The sequence below is a fragment of the Aethalodelphis obliquidens genome, unplaced genomic scaffold (genome assembly GCF_003676395.1).
Source record: "Aethalodelphis obliquidens isolate GAN/ISIS:26980383/991018 unplaced genomic scaffold, ASM367639v1 scaffold6, whole genome shotgun sequence".
NCBI classification, from domain to species: domain Eukaryota; kingdom Metazoa; phylum Chordata; class Mammalia; order Artiodactyla; family Delphinidae; genus Aethalodelphis; species Aethalodelphis obliquidens.
Genome location: NW_020837950.1, coordinates 22935708 through 22955337, shown reverse-complemented (window position 1 = coordinate 22955337; position 19630 = coordinate 22935708). Strand labels below are relative to the sequence as shown.

Below are 19630 nucleotides of genomic sequence, written 5' to 3'. Positions count from 1 at the left end.
TTAGTTAAATGCTATGCCTAAAAGTACAGAGTGATATATGATCATATAATAATGTTTGAGGAGGCTCCCCTGAGGAATTACAGTTTTAACTGAGATATGAAGGCTTCATAAAGTAAGTAGGCAAAGATGAGTCAGAAGGATAGAGAAAAGGAAAGAGGAAATAGCAAAGGCTCTGAGGAAGGACATAGTATATTATCTGTCCTAAGAATTGAAAGACAATTTACTGTAATTGGAGCATAGAAAGCTAATATAAAATACAGCTCCTGCTCATGAGAAGTGAAGGTATTTCCTAGGCATCACCAAAGAAACCAAATAGCACAAGAAGAAGAAATAAACCTCCCCCCACCACCAAAATAAAATGTGTGCTCTGTGTTAGAATTTTGGAGTTTTACAGATTCATTGAAAAGAAAATTACTTTAGAACTACTATAATATTCTGTTTATTAGATGGAGTAATACTAGGATTTGTGTACTTTAAACATGTATTATTTTTCATTTGATTTTTCTTATTTTCTATCTTGGTTCATTGGGAATTGATGTACTGGAGTGTTTAGATCAGGGACTTTTGCTTTTGATCAGCTGAACAGCCATAGAAATGACAGAGAGAATCTTATCCTGTTTTCTTGGCTGAGGTTTTTGTGTGGGTGTGTGAGGTGCAGCTGCACCGTCGGTTTCTTGGCAGTCAAGGCAAGGCAATTCTCACTGCAGTTCATCTTGGATGGGAAGAAACTTAAGATAAAAAGGCTACTTTGCATGTATTAAATTCAGTGGAAAGCACCCAGGGCCTGAACCTTTGGCTGATATTTATTCTAAGTTATTTGGCTAAATGGATACAGCAACCTCAGGCACATGCCCAAGCTTATGGCAGGAACACATGAAAGAGAGATCATTAAAAATATAGTCAAAGCTTTGTCTCAGTATAAAATTATCAAATACCATCTGTAATTTAAAAATTAATTTTTGTTAATTTTTTGTTTATGATTTAGTTAATTAAGCTTTTCCTCTAAAGAACACTTAATGAAAAAGGCAGATTGCTAACACCCAAGCTTTGCTTGCAAAAGTTAATTCATAATCAGAAAGATCTTATCTCAGATTTATCACAGATGGATTCCCATCTCTGCTTTTATTGCTCATTTGTTTTCTTCACTCTCCTTTGGCCTATTCTGTGATCTATAAGCATTTTGTTTCTCCACACCCTCAGATGAAATGCAGACGAATATGGAGCTCTTTTTTTAAGCACATTTGCATCCTTTCCTTTGGATAAACTTATCATTGTTCTTCCTACTCTTCAAGTATCAACAGAAATGTCTGAGTTGCTTCCAGTGTTTAACTGCTTGCTTATATCTCTACTATTATTTAATATTATTGCTCTTAGAGTAGTGTAGAATCAGGTCCTGAGGTCAGTTGGCCTGGGTTCAGATCCAGTTCAGCTACTGCTATCTTGGTCCCATTAACTTCTCAATTTCTTATCTCCAAAATGGAGATAATCATGTTAGTGCCTCATAAGTTTTTTTTTTTTTTTAAGGTTTAAAGGAAAAAATGCATATAAAGGGCTTAACTCAAAATAAGTGTCTAGGGCTTCCCTGGTGGCACAGTGGTTGAGAATCTGCCTGCTAATGCAGGGGACACAGGTTCGAGCCCTGGTCTGGGAGGATCCCACATGCCGTGGAGCAACTAGGCCCGTGAGCCACAACTACTGAGCCTGCGCGTCTGGAGCCTGTGGTCCGCAACAAGAGAGGCCTCAATAGTGAGAGGCCCGTGCACCGCGACCAAGAGTGGCCCCCGCTTGCCACAACTAGAGAAAGCCCTCGCACAGAAACGAAGACCCAACACAGCAAAAATAAATAAATCAATTAATAAACTCCTACCCCCAACATCTTCTTTAAAAAAAAAAAAAGTGTCTAGGAGAAGAAACATTAGCTATTCTTTTCTTCATGATTTAGAACCAATCTCCTAGAATCCATTAACAGCTATCTTCACATCTTCTGGGTGATTTCATTTAGTCTAAAGACCATCTGTATGCTCATGACTTCTAATTTATATCTCTGTTCCTTACCTCACTCTTCCCCAAGCTTAAGATTTGTATATCTGACTGCTACGTATATCTGCACTTAAATATCTAATACATACTTCAAACATAACATGTCTAAAAATAGAACTTTCGACCTCTATCACCTGCCCCTACTTGCCTCCCCAGTTTGTTCCTCCTCATTCTTTCCTATCTCAGTTAGTGGCAGCACTCTTCGTACTTTTTTTGACTTTCCTCTAGCTATCAGACCCCATCCAGTTCATCAGAACATCTGAAAGCATTTTCCCCAGAATATGTCCTGAATCTGACCACTTGTCACCATATCCTCTACTAGCACCTTAGTCCAAGGGAATATAACCCCTTTTGCTTGGACAGTTATGGAAGGAATGGTCTCCTTATTCCTCTCTGTTTTCAGTCTTGTCTCTCACAATTCATTCTCCACATTGGATAGTGATATTTTAAAAACATAGATTATTTACGTCTCCTTCTTCTTATTGAAATTAGAAAAATATCCAGAATTTTTGAAAGTATTTTTGACCTGTCCCCTCTGACTACTTTCTTTCTCTCAAACACAGCTAGTTCATTCCTTATCTTAAGGTTTTTACACCAGCTTTCTCCTGTGTTCGGATTATTTTTTCTCCTAGATCATCACAATGTTGACTCCTTGCTATTTTTAGGTCTTAATTCAGGTAACAGCTCCTCAGAGAGACTTTACCCTGACATCTTTTCTTTCTTAATAGCTGATCACTATCTGAAATTTCCTCCTATTTTCTTCCTCCTTTTGTTAATTGCCCCTCCCCACTCCCAAAAGAGTTTGTTTTATGAGAGCAAGGACTTTATCCATCTTCTTTATTGCCATATTCCCAGTGCTTAGAATGGAACCTGATACTCAGGTTTACAATATTATATGGATGGATGGCTAAATGAAAGAATAAATATATATCTGGTAAGTTTACAACCAGGGAAATAGTGGATTATTTCGTCCTGTTCAAACTTTGCATAGATGCTTGTTTTAGAATTAACCATGCTAATATTTTATCTTTTCCTTTATGTGTCTTCTCTGTTCTAGATTATAAGCCCTTAAGGGTAGGAGGTATGTCTCCATTGTCTTTAGCTTTCCATAGAATGCTACATATTATTGTAGTACTTATTATTGATTGAATTGAATTGAAAATTCAGTCTAACATCTTTATTTCCTCTGAAGTTATAGTATTGTTATACGTATGTGTATGTATATAAGTTTATATATATAATTTATATAAATTCTGAAAGCAGATGTGTTTAAAATATTCCTTCTCTTTTCATCTTTTGCAGTTCATAATTGGACCCTTGAGGACACGCTTCAGTGGTTGATAGAATTTGTTGAACTACCCCAATATGAGAAGAATTTTAGAGACAATAACGTCAAAGGAACAACGCTTCCCAGGTGGGTCTTTATTATTCAAATGTATTTTTTGTACTCCTGGAGAATAATGTTACTTTTCAAAGCAAAATCTACAAGTTACTTCTGTGGCTAAGTGCTCAAAGAAAATATTATAAATATATCCATTCTTTGATAGCTGTACAGTGTGAATTTGCGAGCTTTAACCAATTTTTCTTGCCTAAATAATCTGGCCTTTTAAAAAAATTATTCCTAAGGAAAGTAATTTTGAAAATTAGAAGGTAGGTCAACTACATCTTTTTTAGATAACATCAAAGGGCCAGCCTCTGTGGAGCAGCTAAGCCTGCGATCTGCAACTACTGAGCCAGCGTGCTGCAACTACTGAAGCCAACACACCTAGAGCCCGTGTTCCACAACAAGAGAAGCCACCGCGATGAGAAGCCCGTGCACTGCAACGAAGAGTAGCCCCCAGTCACTGCAACTAGAGAAAGCCTGTGCACAGCAATGAAGACCCAATGCAGCCAAAAAAACCAAAAAAACCCCAAAAAACAAAGGACCAACCTCTGACCCCGTTGTAAATGTAACAAAAGTTTATTCATTTGATATGGATCCACCTTTATGAAAAGACCTATTTGAATGGATTAATGTACAGATCCTTAGTCTTAATTGGTATTCTTTTAATAACAACTCTTAATTTTAGTGACCATATGTTAAACCTCAAAAAAATGAAGTTTAATAAATAAATTGTAAGTAATAACAACGATTTTTGAATGTATATTACATAGAGGTACTGTATATTATCTCATATAAGCTTCATGGTTAAAATGAAGTACAGTGTATTATTACCCCATTTTACAGATTGAAAAAACCAAGTCAGAGAGAAGTTAAATATTTTGCCCAAGGTAGCATTTGAACACAGATAGATCTGATACCAAAGTATAGGATGCCAATTTATTCCTTAGATGTCTGGAATTAATTGTCACTACTTTTCTAAATTATGTTTTAAAAATTCCATTAGCTAACCTAATAATTGTTAAAGATTTAAATGTTAAAATTTGCATAATTCCACTGGAGATTGACCCTTACGAGATTCTTATGTTCCATTCCAACCTAGATTGTTTCTTGTACCAAAAAAGTCTCTCATAGTGCTATCTAATTATTATATGCATATCATATTTCTAATCAATTTACTTACACATCCTATTTAAATAAGAGGCATTTGTTGCTTTGAAGTTTGTATTTTGGATCAAGTTGGAAGTTTTCATATCTTCTTAAATGTATTCTGAAAATCAACGTCAGTATTTCTGATTTTACTGTGCACATGACTATAATGATGAAATTATGGAGTTAAGAGTCAAATCAGCAAGTGCATATTGAGTGTCTTTTATGTTCATGGTGCAACTAGATGCTGAAAAGAAGGGAAAAAAATAAAATAAAGTTCTTGCTTTTAAATAAGACAAGTTTCTAAGTTAAAACAGGATAGTAGAGCATTGATGGGATTAGGGTTTTTCAAGTTGTTTGTGTTACCCTGGAACGTATAGAATTTTTCTTATCCTGTCTTTTGGGAAGTTTCTTTATATAACAACAATATGAAATAAAATAGGCTGCTTGATTTTGTTTTTTTGAGCTGCATTGGGTCTTCGTTGCTGCACACGGGCTTTCTCTAGTTGTGACGAGCGGGGGCTACTTTTCGTTGAGGTGTGCGGGCTTCTCATTGTGGTGACTTCTCTTGTTACGGAGCGCAGGCTCTAGGTGCGCGGGCTTTAGCAGTTGTGGCTCGTGGGCTTTAGCAGTTGTGGCTCGCGAGCTCTAGAGTGCAGGCTCAGTAGTTGTGGCGCACAGGCTTAGTTGCTCTGTGGCATGTGGGACCTTCCCGGACCAGGGATAGAACCCATGCCCCCTGCATTAGCAGGCAGATTCTTAACCACTGCGCCACCAGGGAAGTCCCAGGCTGCTTGATGTTTTGACCATAAATGTTATAGCCACTTTTTTCTTTTGTTTAAGTAAAGGTTATCAGAGATTACCTCAAATTCTGGTAGAATTGTTGAGATAACATCACACACTTAATCAAAAGATCAGTTTTTTTAAAAATAGTGAACACGTTACTACAGAAGAAAAGCTTATAAATGTGGAAGTTCAGCTTTCAGGTCAGCCCACTGGAGGCTGTTTGAATGGAGGGGAAAGGAAAACTGGAATAGCCTTCATCAAGCCCCTTTCATATGGTAATAGAAATTAGATGAATCCATTTAAAAGCTTAAAACTTTTATATGGTAATAGAAATTAACTTCACAACTTTTAAACTTAAACTTTTTTGTAGGGTAACTGTAGATATAAGAGCTATTTATAAGAATGTATAAGAAAATGTATTACATATTCCAGATGTACACATACCTACAATAATTCATTATTTTGTTTCCTTTCTGTGGCATTAAAATATATTGTTACATCTGCAGTAGGTAGGTAAAATTATGTTAGTTTTATGTCATGGTTATCTTTAAGACTTTTATTGTATTTTCTATATTCTGTAATTCTTGTTACCAGAGCTTATATTAAGGCTCTCTTCACCTGACACATGCCTCCTCATTCCTTTCAGACCTGTGTGAACTTTCCTGACATCCTCACCCACTCAGGTAGAATTGCTTCCACCTCTGGGCTCATATAGAACTTTGCATAAAATTCTGTTTTATAGTTTCCTTTTTACTACATCTCATTGTCTGTTTTAAATTTAGTCTACCGATAGTATTGCTATTCATTCATGCATCCATCCATGCATTCATTCATCTGTTATATAAACATTTATCAAGCATCTACTTTTGCCAAGCACCATGCTAGGTTTGGGGATAAAGAGATGAGGCATAGTTTGCCTTCAAGCACTTTGATAAGTGTCATATTGAAGATGTAACAGGAGCATACACAAAAGTTTACCTGCAGAGATGATGAGGGAAGGCATTTTCTATAGGGCAAGTTAGAGTTCTTTACTCTCTAAAGTTTTGTAGAAACCTCATAGGATTTCTGTAACCTGAAATCTTCCTAAATAAAATGTAGTGGTTCAGAGTACAGTCATTGGGATCATACACATTTGGGTTTGAATCCCTGCTTTACTTCTTACTAATTAGTAACCTTGGGCAAGTTACTCAGCCTCGCAGTACCTTAGTTTCCTCATCTATAAAATGGCAATTTTACATATATTATAGGTTCTTTGAATTCTAAAAACCCTTGGCACAGTACCCAGCGCGTAGTACATGCTTGTTTTTTTTTTTTTTTTTTTTTTTGCTGTAATCGGGCCTCTCACTGTTGTGGCCTCTCCCATTGCGGAACACAAGCTCCGGACGCGCAGGCTCAGTGGCCATGGCTCACGGGCCCAGCCGCTCCGTGGCATGTGGGATCTTCCCAGACCAGGCACGAACCCATGTCCCCCGCATCTGCAGGCGGACTCTTAACCACTGCACCACCAGGGAAGCCCGTACATGCTTGTTTTAATCGTCATTGTTATTAACAATTTTATTATTATTATTACGCTTTGTAACCTAAGATTCTTCTTGGCATCATAGTTGGTTGATAAGAAATCTTAACTACTGGGATACTTGGATTTGAAGTCCAAAACAGAGTGATTTTATTTCCTTATTTCACCTGTGCCTTTCGGCACCCTGCATACTTTCTTCATTGCTAATGAAATGGTTCAATACTTCTTACTGCATCAGTCCCTCAGTTTACTCCCCCAGCCAGCGATGACTTTTTACTTTCCATTTATGACTTCAGTGGACTTTAACATTTAAATAGTTTAAATATTAGAATGTAAAGGTATAGGTGTTTTAAAAGATATTTATAAAGAAAAGCAATATGATCTAAATTGAGGATGATTTTTGAAAGTCTGCTATGTTCAGTAAATTACTTACAATTTTCTTGTTGTTTATGAAATGATAGTAAAATGCCAGAGGTAATTAATGCTTATAAAATATTTTGAATTTGATAAATTTCTAAATCATATTGTTATAGCATAAAGTAACCACAGAAAACAAAAACATCAATATAGCAACTAAATTATTAACATACAGGAGTGTTTGCACTGCTGAGTTTTCACTGAAAAGGTTTTCGATACATGTAATAAAGTGTTAAATTGCACAGGATGAGCTCTTAAAGTAATCATCACTAATATGTAAAGTGTTAAGTATGTTGCTGAAATATTTAAATTTACATACTAGTAATATTTTTAATATATATGTATTTTTTAAATGAACAGGATAGCAGTGCATGAACCTTCATTTATGATCTCCCAGTTGAAAATCAGTGATCGGAGTCACAGACAGAAACTTCAGCTCAAGGCGCTGGATGTGGTTTTGTTCGGACCTCTAACGCGTTAGTATTCTCTCTCACAAAATATGGTGTGAAAGAATAATCAGATCATCCATTGTTGTTTAAAGAAGGAAAAAGTAAGAAATGTGGTAGGCCAAGAAGAATCCTCTGTTAGCTATGAAAGAAATGTAATACTATCTTAAAAGATTTATAGGGTGAGATTTTCTGTCATTGAAATACGGAGTGTGGAATTTTCAAAGCTGGTTACTGATGTAGAAAGTTGTAAAAACTATATGTTAGTTGATGATTTAGAATTAAATTTCTAGATTTAAAGCTCTTTACAGCAGTTTTAATGTTGATGTTATTATAGCTGGATATTCACTGAAGAGTCCTTAAAAAAAAGTTGCAGTCTAACCATCTTGATAACAAGAAGTAATAAATCCTAACCTGACTTTATTAATTACCAGGAAAAGGATTTTTAAGATACAGATCAAAAACAGAGGCCCTAGAGGCCTGCTTGAAACTGTACAAAGTAACAGACTATTCTGGCAGAAGTACAAGCTGGAGAATGTTATTTGATTGTTCTAAAGAAGAACATTTAAGAAATCGCTTTGTCGTATTTGTAAGGAAAGTGAACCTTGTTCTTCTTTACCTTGAGAGGAATACTTTCTTCCCAGAAGGGAAGTTTAATATGTTTACTTCATTTAATTTCAAATTTCAGAAAGCTTTGGGGGAAAAATGTTTGAAGAGTACACATTTTAGAGGAATTATATTTTATTTTTCAGAAGCTAAAAAGGGATAGCAAAATTAATCCAAGAAAAATGGCTTTCACAAATTATAAATTAAGAAACGAATGGTAATTTTACCTCAATTCTTGAAGTTAAGAGACTTGCAGGTTTCTATAATACCATGTTGGGGGTGCCTCTGCTAGTAAAGGGTTACTGGAGTGGTTGGATGGATTCCATGACTTTACGGGTGGTTCTTTTTTGGCTCAGGCTAAAAGGGCAGCTGGTGAAACAGCTGGAACTCTCCTTTGTGAGAGTTGGTGGAAATTACAAACCCTATGAAATAGAACACTGTTGAAATGCCAAGCATTCCATAAAGATGATACCCTTTCTAACCTTTTCCTTATCCTAAGTTTTCAACTGAATCTATTGGGGGTTGTCTTCTGTGAGATTCGATCTAGTTTTTTCATGTGAATGATTGGTGAAAATAGGAATTAGACTATAGAATTTGTCTCTATATACAAACTGGTCAGGAATATTTATATTTTATTAATCCAAGAACAAACCACTCTCTAAGCCAAACAGTATTATCATTTGAAAAGAAACCAAACTAGTCTCAAAGAATGTTGAAAACAAATGTTTTAATAACAAACCAGTTTAGAAGTTAATGATGCGTTACCTTTTTAATGTGTTTGTCTTAGAATTATTATTTGAGTGAATGAGCCCTACAGTTGGAACACCCACATTAGATTTATAAAAAATTAGCAGTGTCAAGTGAACAGAAATACATTTTAAAGGAGTTTTCACTGAAATCTTTTCCAGTTTGTGGTACTTACTGTACAGTTTGAGACTTGTCCATCTGTTTATTGTTATTCCTGGTGATTATAGTTCAGCCTAAACAAGGCTTATATTTGGACTAGAGCCTGAGCTGAACCTCTCAGTCTAAGGCAGAATAAAAATAAATCCTTTTGAGACTTTAGCCTTCTGCCAAAGAGTGAATAGTGAATCTCTTTCACTATAGGTGAGGGCGTGCACTCTTGAAATATGAAACACTGAGAGTCTCTGGCATAGAACATGCTGTTTATCACACAATGTAAATGTATACGAACGCTAGACTTGTAAGCATGAAAACTTTTCATTTCTATAGAGCTCTTCATCTCATCAAACATGCAGAGTATCTCCTTACTTCTGGAGGTGTGGGCAGTTAGGCAGTTTTTCACTGAAAAACTGTATCTCTTTTCAACAAATAACACATTATATTGTATTAGTTATCATGTCTTCCCCCACTGAGCCTCCACACTCAGATCAACTAGGAAATTATTTGCCTAGCGGTTGCTGTGGTTTGTATTACTGAGGACAGTAGGCCTGGCTCCCGGCTCCTCACTTCAGAAAAAATGTCAGGGGTTACTGTCACGCTTGGTGTGCCACAGGGGAAGGCGATCCCGATGTTTCCCTCTAGTAACCCAGATCTCTCTGGCAGATAACCACCTAAAACGTTACTAGTTATGATCATTTAACCCATGGTTTCTCAATCTTGCCACTATTGACATTCCGGGCTGGATAATTCCTAGATGATTCTTTGTTACCGCCAGACTGGGGGCAGGAAAAGAGACTGTGTTACGCATTATTGGATGTTTGGGAACATCCCTGGCCTCCACCTACTAGATACCCATAACAGACACCCTTACTTCCACCTTCCAAATTATGACAAGCAAAAATTTTCAGATGTCTGCTGGAGGGAATATCACTCTTGGTTGAGAATCACTAATTAATCTCGTTACATGGCTGTGTGCTTGGGAAATTGCTTTTTGGTGAATGATTAGGATTTCAGTTTGTGTATCAAAGCATGACCGCTGCCTAACTTGTCTGAAGGAGGGGAGCTGGTAATGGTGTTACTCTTCATGACTCCTTTCACCCCACAGAGGACCATCCTCTCTATGTGATTGGAGATACTGTTGCTTCTTCAGAGCTCCCTAGGAATTCTGTCACTAGCTCCTGTAGCAGCAGGGGGCATGGTGCATCCACGTGGGTTTATCACTGCCCTCCTGTAGGTCTAGTATATCAGGTAGTTATAATAAGCACATTGATTATTTGAGGAGAACTTGTATATGGGAGGGACATCTTCATATTTTGTTTTGTTTTTAGATACCTACTATTTTTTAAAATAAGTGGCTCTGTGTACTGAGATTCTATGATACTCAAAGATTAACTTAACCATCTGTAATTGTCTTCGTAGGCCCTCCTCATAACTGGATGAAGGATTTTATCCTCACAGTTTCTATAGTAATTGGTGTTGGCGGGTGCTGGTTTGCTTACACGCAGAATAGGACATCAAAAGAACATGTTGCAAAAATGATGAAAGACTTAGAGAGTTTACAAACCGCAGAGCAAAGTCTCATGGACTTACAAGAGAGGTGAGTAGGTAAAAAAGACTATAAAACTGTGGGAAGATACAGTTTGTGAATATGTAATATGGGCATGTGCTTACCATTTATATTTAGGTTGGTACATACATCAGGAGTTCATTTCATGTTTTTAGAAAAGTATCATATTGTCATAATTACAAATTTATTATAAAGGTATGCACTAGGGAATAAATGGGCAGAAGACCAGTGGAAATAAATCAAATATAGGTAGAATTATAAGTGAAGTTAAATTTTATTTTTAACATGATTTAAATAATTATGAATTTCTTAAAAGCTTCTTCCTGAAGAGTGTTTCCCTTCTATATCTTGTATTTTTAGCTCAATGTAAATTAAAATAGCTATATAGTAGGTTACCTGATGTTTTTGTTGTCCAAATTTAAGATTAATAGAAAATGCTGTGAATTCTGATTGAAACATGTGTCTTATTGCTTGATACGTATTTATTGTTCATTAAGATAATGAAATTTTGGAAACTTTTGTGAGGAATTTTCATTTTTATTGTTCTGTAAGGCTTGAAAAGGCACAGGAAGAAAACAGAAATGTTGCTGTAGAAAAGCAAAATCTAGAGCGCAAAATGATGGATGAAATCAATTACGCAAAGGAAGAGGCTTGTCGGCTGAGAGAGCTAAGGGAGGGAGCTGAATGTGAACTGAGTAGACGTCAGTATGCAGAGCAGGAATTGGAACAGGTATTTATGTTTTAAAAAAGTATTTGTGAGGATATTTGTATTGCTACCCTGAGGAGTTTTTTGGGTTTCATTCAATCTCCTACATTTAGTTCCATCATATACTCTTCCTTAGTTAATAAAAGAGTCATCTGTCTATATTGTTAGCATTGGTCAAAGTTCATTAGCAAAAAACAAAGTACCAACTAAAAGAAAAAGTTACCCTCATGTTCACTCATTCATGAAGTCCTATCCCATGCCATGTTAATTGACTTGAGTGAATCTAAGATGTTTATTTAACAACTGTAGTATATTTCAGTTTCTGACTGTAACCTAGTAAAGTATATCTACTGTTAAAGTTCTCTGCAAATGTTAAGAATCTCTATTAAACATCCATTTGAATCCTGTTAAATGGTTTTAGAACATAATCTGCTACAAATTCTGAAGTTGTTCAAAAGGTGTCCTTTTCAATATCTGCTTCTACTATGCATTTACTCAGGATGGAGTTCAGGCATTGCACAGTCCTTCAGAAAAGGTGGGGAGGTCCTGGGAGAATTTAATTATAGGCAGATGTATTAGTTTTATAATTCTGCTGTTAAAAATTACCACAAACTTAGGGGCTTAAAACAACACACATTTATTACCTTAGAGTTACTGAAGTCAGAGTCTAAAATAGGTCTGCAGGGCTGCATTCCTTCTGGAGGCTCTAGGGGAGGATCTGTTTCCTTGCCTTGTCCAACTTCTAGAGGCTGCCTACATTTCTTGGCTCATGGCCCCTTCCTTCATCTTCAAAGCATGTCACTCCAGCCTCTGCTTCCATGGTCTTATCTCCTTCTTCTGACTCTTACCCTTTCTTTACTGATAAAGAAGTTGAGGAACAAAATGAGGACGAGAAAACTTGTTCAAGTTTAGAGAGTGACTCGGTTGTAAAGCAGGGCCAGGAACCTAGGTATTCTGCCTCCCACTTTGCTTTATGCACTGTTGTCTTCTCAATCAAGTGCTAAGTAAGAATTATGTAATGGATGAGTTTCAGTTTCAACTCATGAGGAAATGTTCAGGGTACATTACTAATTCCTTCAAGATTGTCATTTTGTCTGACTGAATGCAGCTATCTCTTTTGTTAACAGTTAACTGTTCTTTCTCTCATACCCCAGATACCTGTCTTTTGGGTCTTTTCCCTGTAAGGGGTTTGTTCTCTTAAGTTGACTCCTAGACCTGTTTTGCAGTCTGGTCCTATTTACCTGACAGACCTTGTCTATGTAGAATGTAGTAAAGAACCAGGGAGTTAACAAAAAAGGCATACCCAATTACCAAAAAAGGCATAGCCAAATTATACTGTGTCCAAGAATTAGATACTATATCCTTTTTTCCTGTGAGAACTCTGTGCCTGTTCCCACCCAGACTTCAACTCTTGGTTGTTCCCAGTACTAAATAAACTAAAAAGCTTGTTAGCTGTTTTCCTGAACTTTGCAGATGAGAAAGAACAAATCAGAAAGCAATAGTGGGGATTCTTCTATAGAGACATAAACTGGTAGCAGTATTTTACAGGAAACTGCCTCACAGTGTGGGAAAAAGACACAATATAAAGAAGGACCCCTAAATCAGAAATATTCTAGTCTGGGGTTTGGGACATAGAGACGTTGCATCCCTTAATAGACCCTAAGATTACTATGATACTACATCCCAGCACAAACGTAATAATCCTAATGAGATCCTGAGTAAGAGGTGGTTTAAAGGAGAGAACTGGGTATTTAAAAAAACTCTGTCCAACATGATTACAGTAATAAGAAACACAATTTTATGAGTGCTTACTCTGTGCCAGAACTTTATGCTGGGCACATCACTGCAAAATTTTAATCCTCACTATACATAGACATTATTCTCATTTACAGATGAGATGTGTACAGGTTAAATAACTTGCCTTAGGTCACACAGCTATTATGTGGCAAAGGCAAGATTATGTGTGTTTTATTCCAAAGTCCATGTTTTCCCATACTGCTATTAAAAGCTTTGTTTATAAAAGTAAGTTTAACTGGGAAATTAATTTACATATGTCACATAATCCACAGTTCCACATAGTTTGAAGTATTATGTGAAGTATTATTGTCGAGTGGGTAATCAACTTCTCAAAGTTAGAAGGCAGGAAGATCTGGTACATATTTTGTATAATGTTATTTTCTGTTAAACAAAAGCTTTTGGGTGAATAATAGTACTGCTTTATATTTTGTGTGGTTTAAATACTTTTCACATAAATTATTTTGTTCTTAAAGTCTCAAGAAGCCTAAAGTTAGGGCAAGTCATAGTACCTCTGTTGTACATGCAACAGTAAGTCTCCGAACGTAAAGAACTTGCTGAAGGAAACAGAGGTAATAAATCGTAAAGTTGGTCCAGAAACCAGGTTTTCAGATATTTAGACTTTCTTCTGTGATGTCATGTTTTTACTTGTTGCTGTTTTATTCCTAGAACACAAAAATTATATAAATAATTATTGTATTTTTAAACAACTTAATAATTCATCATTTGTAAAACCTATTAATTACTCAATTTTCACTGCATCTATTTCCCTGTAAATAACAATGTTAATTTAGACTGAGGGTTGGAATTCAGATCAAGTGATAAACTTAAGAATAATGGCAGAGAAAATAGTTGCTGTTATTGGAAGGTCAGAATTTCCAAAATTTTGAGACATTATTTGACAGTCAATCAAAACATTGGTCAGCCTCAGTTTATACTAGAACTATATCAATTCTATGTTAAATGTGTTTTGGGGAAACAAATTTATGGATATAACATTAAGGAAAATCTTTATGGTTAAAGAGAAAAACACGAGTGAATTTGTTCAGATTCTCTGTATACATCTTTGTCAATGAAAACTGTATAGAAATTTTAGCTTTAAAATCTTGTGAGGGCTTCCCTGGTGGCGCAGTGGTTGAGAATCCGCCTGCTGATGCAGGGGACATGGGTTCATGCCCTGGTCCTGGAAGATCCCACGTGCCGCGGAGTGGCTGGCCCCGTGAACCATGCCGCTGAGCCTGCGCGTCCGGAGCCTGTGCTCCGTAACGGGAGAGGCCACAACAGTGAGAGGCCCGCGTACCGCAAAAAAAAAAAAAAAAAAAAAAAAATCTTGTGAGAAGAAGGGGCTGTGACCTACACTTTGTAGTGTTATATACAACTCCATGTCACAGGACCTGAGTTCAAATTCTCTCTTGAGAGATTAGCAGGGACGCCACACACGCTGCCAACTGTCTTATTAAGTGCAGTATTGTCCCAAGCACATTGCACAGGGAGTCGCGTCAGGCAAGTGTTGCTTACGATTCGTCTCAAGTGAGTAAGTCCTGTTTTACCCTTCCTGTTAATATTTTGAATTGTTTACTTCCTGTCTGACGGTTTTAGAGTTTTAAAAAAAGTTTTTAGAAAACTTTTTAGAAGTTTTAGAGTATTAAAAAATACCTTTCTACATTTTTTTCCTGTAGTATCTGGCAGCTGTTCTCTCTATCAGAAATTTGTGTCTAGTACTCTAATTTAGTTTATTCTGGCACATGATAAGGTTTATTTAAATAAATGGGGTTTGATCAGATCTAACGTTCTTCTGCACATTAGTTTAGGAATGAAGTTTTAGTTACTTTACTTAACTGTGGGGAAAATTAATTTGTGGTTATGGTGCTCCAGAAGCAGGATGCCCCATGGTTCATTTGTCACTTTGTCTGAAGGTCTTGAGTGTGTGTATGTAATTTCATAAATTCCATCATGTAGCTTTTTTTTTTAAGAAGATGTTGGGGGTAGAAGTTTATTAATTAATTAATTTATTTTTGCTGTGTTACGTCTTCGTTTCTGTGCGAGGGCTTTCTCTAGTTGTGGCAAGCGGGGGCCACTCTTCATTGCGGTGCGCGGGCCTCTCACTATCACGGCCTCTCTTATTGCGGAGCACAGGCTCCAGACACGCAGGCTCAGTAGTTGTGGCTCACGGGCCTAGTTGCTCCGCGGCATGTGGGATCCTCCCAGACCAGGGCTCGAACCTGTGTCCCCTGCATTAGCAGGCAGATTCTCAACCACTGCGCCACCAGGGAAGCCCCATCATGTATCTTTATACATCCTTAGCTTGAGCTCTTGCTAGTTTTTAAGTGAATCATTCCTACAATGGATTGTCTCTTTATTCTGTGTCATTTTCTTAGTGAGACTTTCCTTAAGAGTTTTTTCCTTAGCATGTAATACCACCTCATACACTAAGCATTTTAGTTTTCTGTTTATTGTCTGGCTCCCCTAAAGGGAGGCTAGAAGAAAAACTTCCACATTCTGACACTGAAGCTATTCATAGTTTCCCATGGAAAAATCAAGAAGACTCTCACTCAGAATCTGTTTTCTCGAAATTTACACTTGGTCTGCATATGCTAATTTATCAACTTTTTGGTATGTGAGAAGCAGGAAAAAATTAAATAGAGGTGATAAAACAGACTATAATAGGCAGATATGCTCATAACAATGAGAAATAACTAGCCATAAAGATGTCTGAAAAACTTTTTAAAAATGGTATAATTACTTTAAAAAAATGGGTGTATAGTTAGGTAGCTACAGCAAGGTCTTTGGGGAACACTAGAAGGGGTAGTAGAACAGGTATTCACCCTATTTTGGATACTTCTTCATATCCTGTCCATAAACAAAGAAATACAAAAAATGTAATCCATTTCAGTTTGTACATGCCCTGGGTTTTTGTCTGTCAGTGAGTCTGGCTATTATAAAATATAAAAATGCAGTATTGCAACCTAAGATATATGCAAGCTCCCTTTCACCCTCTGGCTTTACATACTTGCTTAGTGAGTTTAAGAGGTACTTAAAAACTTCAGCTTTAGTTTTAATGTTAGAAATATTGTTTTAGACTGTGATTTAAAAAGATGTTTACAAAGAGCATAATTCAAATTGCCTTTGTCTTAATTTTGGTACTAAAAAATCTTAGTTTAAATATCTTTTAAAAAGAGAAATTTCTCTTTCTCTCTCTAACCTCTGCCACCTTCCTCTACCCCTCTTTCTCCCTCCCTCCCTCCCTCTGTCTCCTTCTCTCCCACTCCTCCTTTTCTTTCCTACCTCCCTCCCAGGTTCGAATGGCTCTAAAAAAGGCTGAAAAAGAATTTGAACTCAGAAGCAGCTGGTCTGTTCCAGATGCACTTCAAAAATGGCTTCAGCTGACGCATGAAGTAGAAGTACAGTACTACAATATTAAAAGACAGAATGCTGAAATGCAGTTAGCTATTGCTAAGGATGAGGTACTCTATTATATTGCAAAACGTACTACCCTTCTAAAGGGATTAACCAGTTGGTATACAAAGATCTGAATAAAATTTTTAGTATTGCAGATTATTTTTATGAATTGGAACTTATTGCATAGATTGACTCTCATAAAAGTGAAATTACTTTATTTAAGAGAAGTACATACCTTTCAGAATGACCTTAGTATCATTTAAAAATCATCCCTACTATCATTATCATAAATGTTTTATACGGAGCTTTTCTCCTCTGGTTTGCTGCTTCATATCTGATTCAGGTTAGTAGTTACTAGAAATTAATGTCTGACTCTTAATAATTGTGTGAAATTACTGAGTCTTAATCTGATTTCTAGTGAAACAACAACAACAAAAAACTCGGTGCACTCACTAACACCTCCATTGCAGTAGGATATATAGTTTATGTTATTCTCCTAGTTTTAAATAGAAGATTCAGGTCTTTCTGATCCATAGAAATAAGGGAAAAAATTCTCCAGAACAAAGTTTGGCTTAGGAAAGCATGCTTTCTCCCTCATTTGTTTTCTTTTTTGGAAGATAGGGCTATATCTTGGCTAATAACTCCCCATTGATTTTATAATTATTAATATATTCAAAATAAAATAAACCTTATTAGTATATGTGTATTTTATCCCAAACCTAGCCTTATTTTTCTCTCTTTGGGTTTCTAGGCAGAGAAAATTAAAAAGAAGAGAAGCACAGTCTTTGGGACTCTGCATGTTGCACATAGCTCCTCCCTAGATGAGGTAGACCACAAAATTCTGGAAGCAAAGTAAGAATGTTACTGTCACTATCTGTCTGTTTTTATTGTGTTGAAATGTGTAATTTATAGGCAGTTTATGTTTTAACTTGTCATTTAATTATGTACTATTATATCATTTATACTAATTCTGAAAAGGGGTAATTTCTTCTTGAAATTGGTTAATTGCCTTGGTCTGTTCATGTAGTTGACTTTTTTCAGTGCTGTATTAAAGACTCTTTGATGCAACAAGTAATTCCTATATTGGCTTTTCCAGGAAAGCTCTCTCTGAGTTGACAACTTGTTTACGAGAACGACTTTTTCGCTGGCAACAGATAGAGAAGATCTGTGGCTTTCAGATAGCCCATAACTCGGGACTCCCCAGCCTCACCTCTTCCCTTTATTCTGATCACAGCTGGGTGGTGATGCCCAGAGTCTCCATTCCACCCTATCCCATTGCTGGAGGAGTTGATGATTTAGATGAAGATACACCCCCAATAGTGTCACAGTTTCCTGGTAAGTGGTGAGTTCAAAAAAGAGAGTTGGTACAGTTTTAAAGGTAACTTTCTGCCATGCCTTTTATGAATCATTTGCTTTGAAATCTATGATAAAATTTGTGTTAATTCTTCATTTTCTCTTTTTTCTTTTTCTTGATCATTGTGTTTACTGTTTGACATACTATATGAGCTATGTGTGTTACACACATATATATATGTACACATATATAATAACACATACATGCTAAGTCACTGTATGAATGAAGTGCTGAGCTTTGAGGGAAAACATTCTTTCATATGACAGCTTAATCTACAGTAGAAATTAAAAATTAGAGGAAGACCTTGGAAACCTGAGTTGGAATCCTAGCTCTGCCACTAACTAACCAACTGTGTGACTTTGAGCCAGTCGATTTATTTTAAATTGAGTTGCCTTCCCAGTAGGCATGTTTCATAGTATTTTGTTTTGCTTTTCCAATTCTATCCTTTTATTGAAAGAGTATTAATTAATATTTAACTCATGAAGCATTAAATCCACTCACCTTTACACAAAATTAAATTGCGTTTATATTTAGAAAACATACATTTTTTTGTTGCTAAAAAGTGGAGCTTCTCCCAAAGGTGCTTTTTTTTGTTGTTGTTGTTGTTGGTTTTTTTTTGCGGTACCCGGGCCTCTCACCGTTGTAGCCTCTCCCACTGTGCTCCTGGAGCACAGGCTCCGGACCCGCAGGCTCAGCGGCCATGGCTCACGGGCCCAGCCGCTCCGCGGCATGTGGGATCTTCCTGGACCGGGGCACGAACCCGCGTCCCCTGCATCGGCAGGCGGACTCTCAACCACTGCGCCACCAGGGAAGCCCCCAAGTTGGTTTTAACATGTACAGTTTTCATTATAATTGCTTTGTTATGCTGTATTCTTTGAAGATGTTTACAGTGTAAAGAATACATTTTGGTAGGAAGGTGAAATTTTACTATTTTAGATTTTATTAATAAATTGTAGAATTTATTAATAAATATTTGGAATTTTTGCAAAGTTATAGAGAGTGTAAATTTAAAGTGGTGTATTTCTTGTATTAGAAATCATTTGAAAAACTGTTTATCCTTATTACTGCTTGCCTGATTCATTTTCCCAATCTTTGTAACCTTTTTGAAACAGTATAGCTAGAACAAGATTCCAAAGAATAGAGAGCAAAATTTAATCGTTAATCAGTTGAAAACTCACACAGAAATTTGAGTCTTTGAGACACAAATCATCATATATGAACATTTTGCAGTTTGAAATTTTCTGTCCAATTGTTACAACTTTCCTAAAGTTATGATTTAGAAAGGGTTCTAATGTTAAAACAGTTTTATGAAATAAAGCCCTAAGTTTGCAAATAATTAATCAGTGACTGTGTGCTTGTGTTCATTTCTGTGATTTTAATTATCTGGTTTAACGGCAGACAGATAATGCAAGCAGACTGGGGAGACACTAAACTCTTACAAGAGGAAGGGGGAGAGGACAGATTGTAAATGCAGTGAATACTGGGAAGTATGTGACCTCAATCATTTCACTTGCCCCATGCTGCAAGATAGTGATGGTTGAAAAGTTTTATCTAGATATGGGCTAG

General features: G+C 36.5%; 1 protein-coding gene across 1 annotated transcript in view; it reads left to right on the top strand.

The window, feature by feature from the left end:
• The window catches only part of STIM2 (stromal interaction molecule 2), a 171491-nt gene that overhangs the window by 133678 nt on the left and 18183 nt on the right, over positions 1 to 19630 (top strand). Inside the window, exons 4-10 of the mRNA XM_027103201.1 lie at positions 3343 to 3454; positions 7650 to 7765; positions 10664 to 10841; positions 11364 to 11541; positions 16608 to 16775; positions 17462 to 17562; positions 17807 to 18045. Of these exons, the coding sequence (XP_026959002.1) occupies positions 3343 to 3454; positions 7650 to 7765; positions 10664 to 10841; positions 11364 to 11541; positions 16608 to 16775; positions 17462 to 17562; positions 17807 to 18045 (1092 nt within the window). The remainder of the gene's footprint in view (positions 1 to 3342; positions 3455 to 7649; positions 7766 to 10663; positions 10842 to 11363; positions 11542 to 16607; positions 16776 to 17461; positions 17563 to 17806; positions 18046 to 19630) is intronic.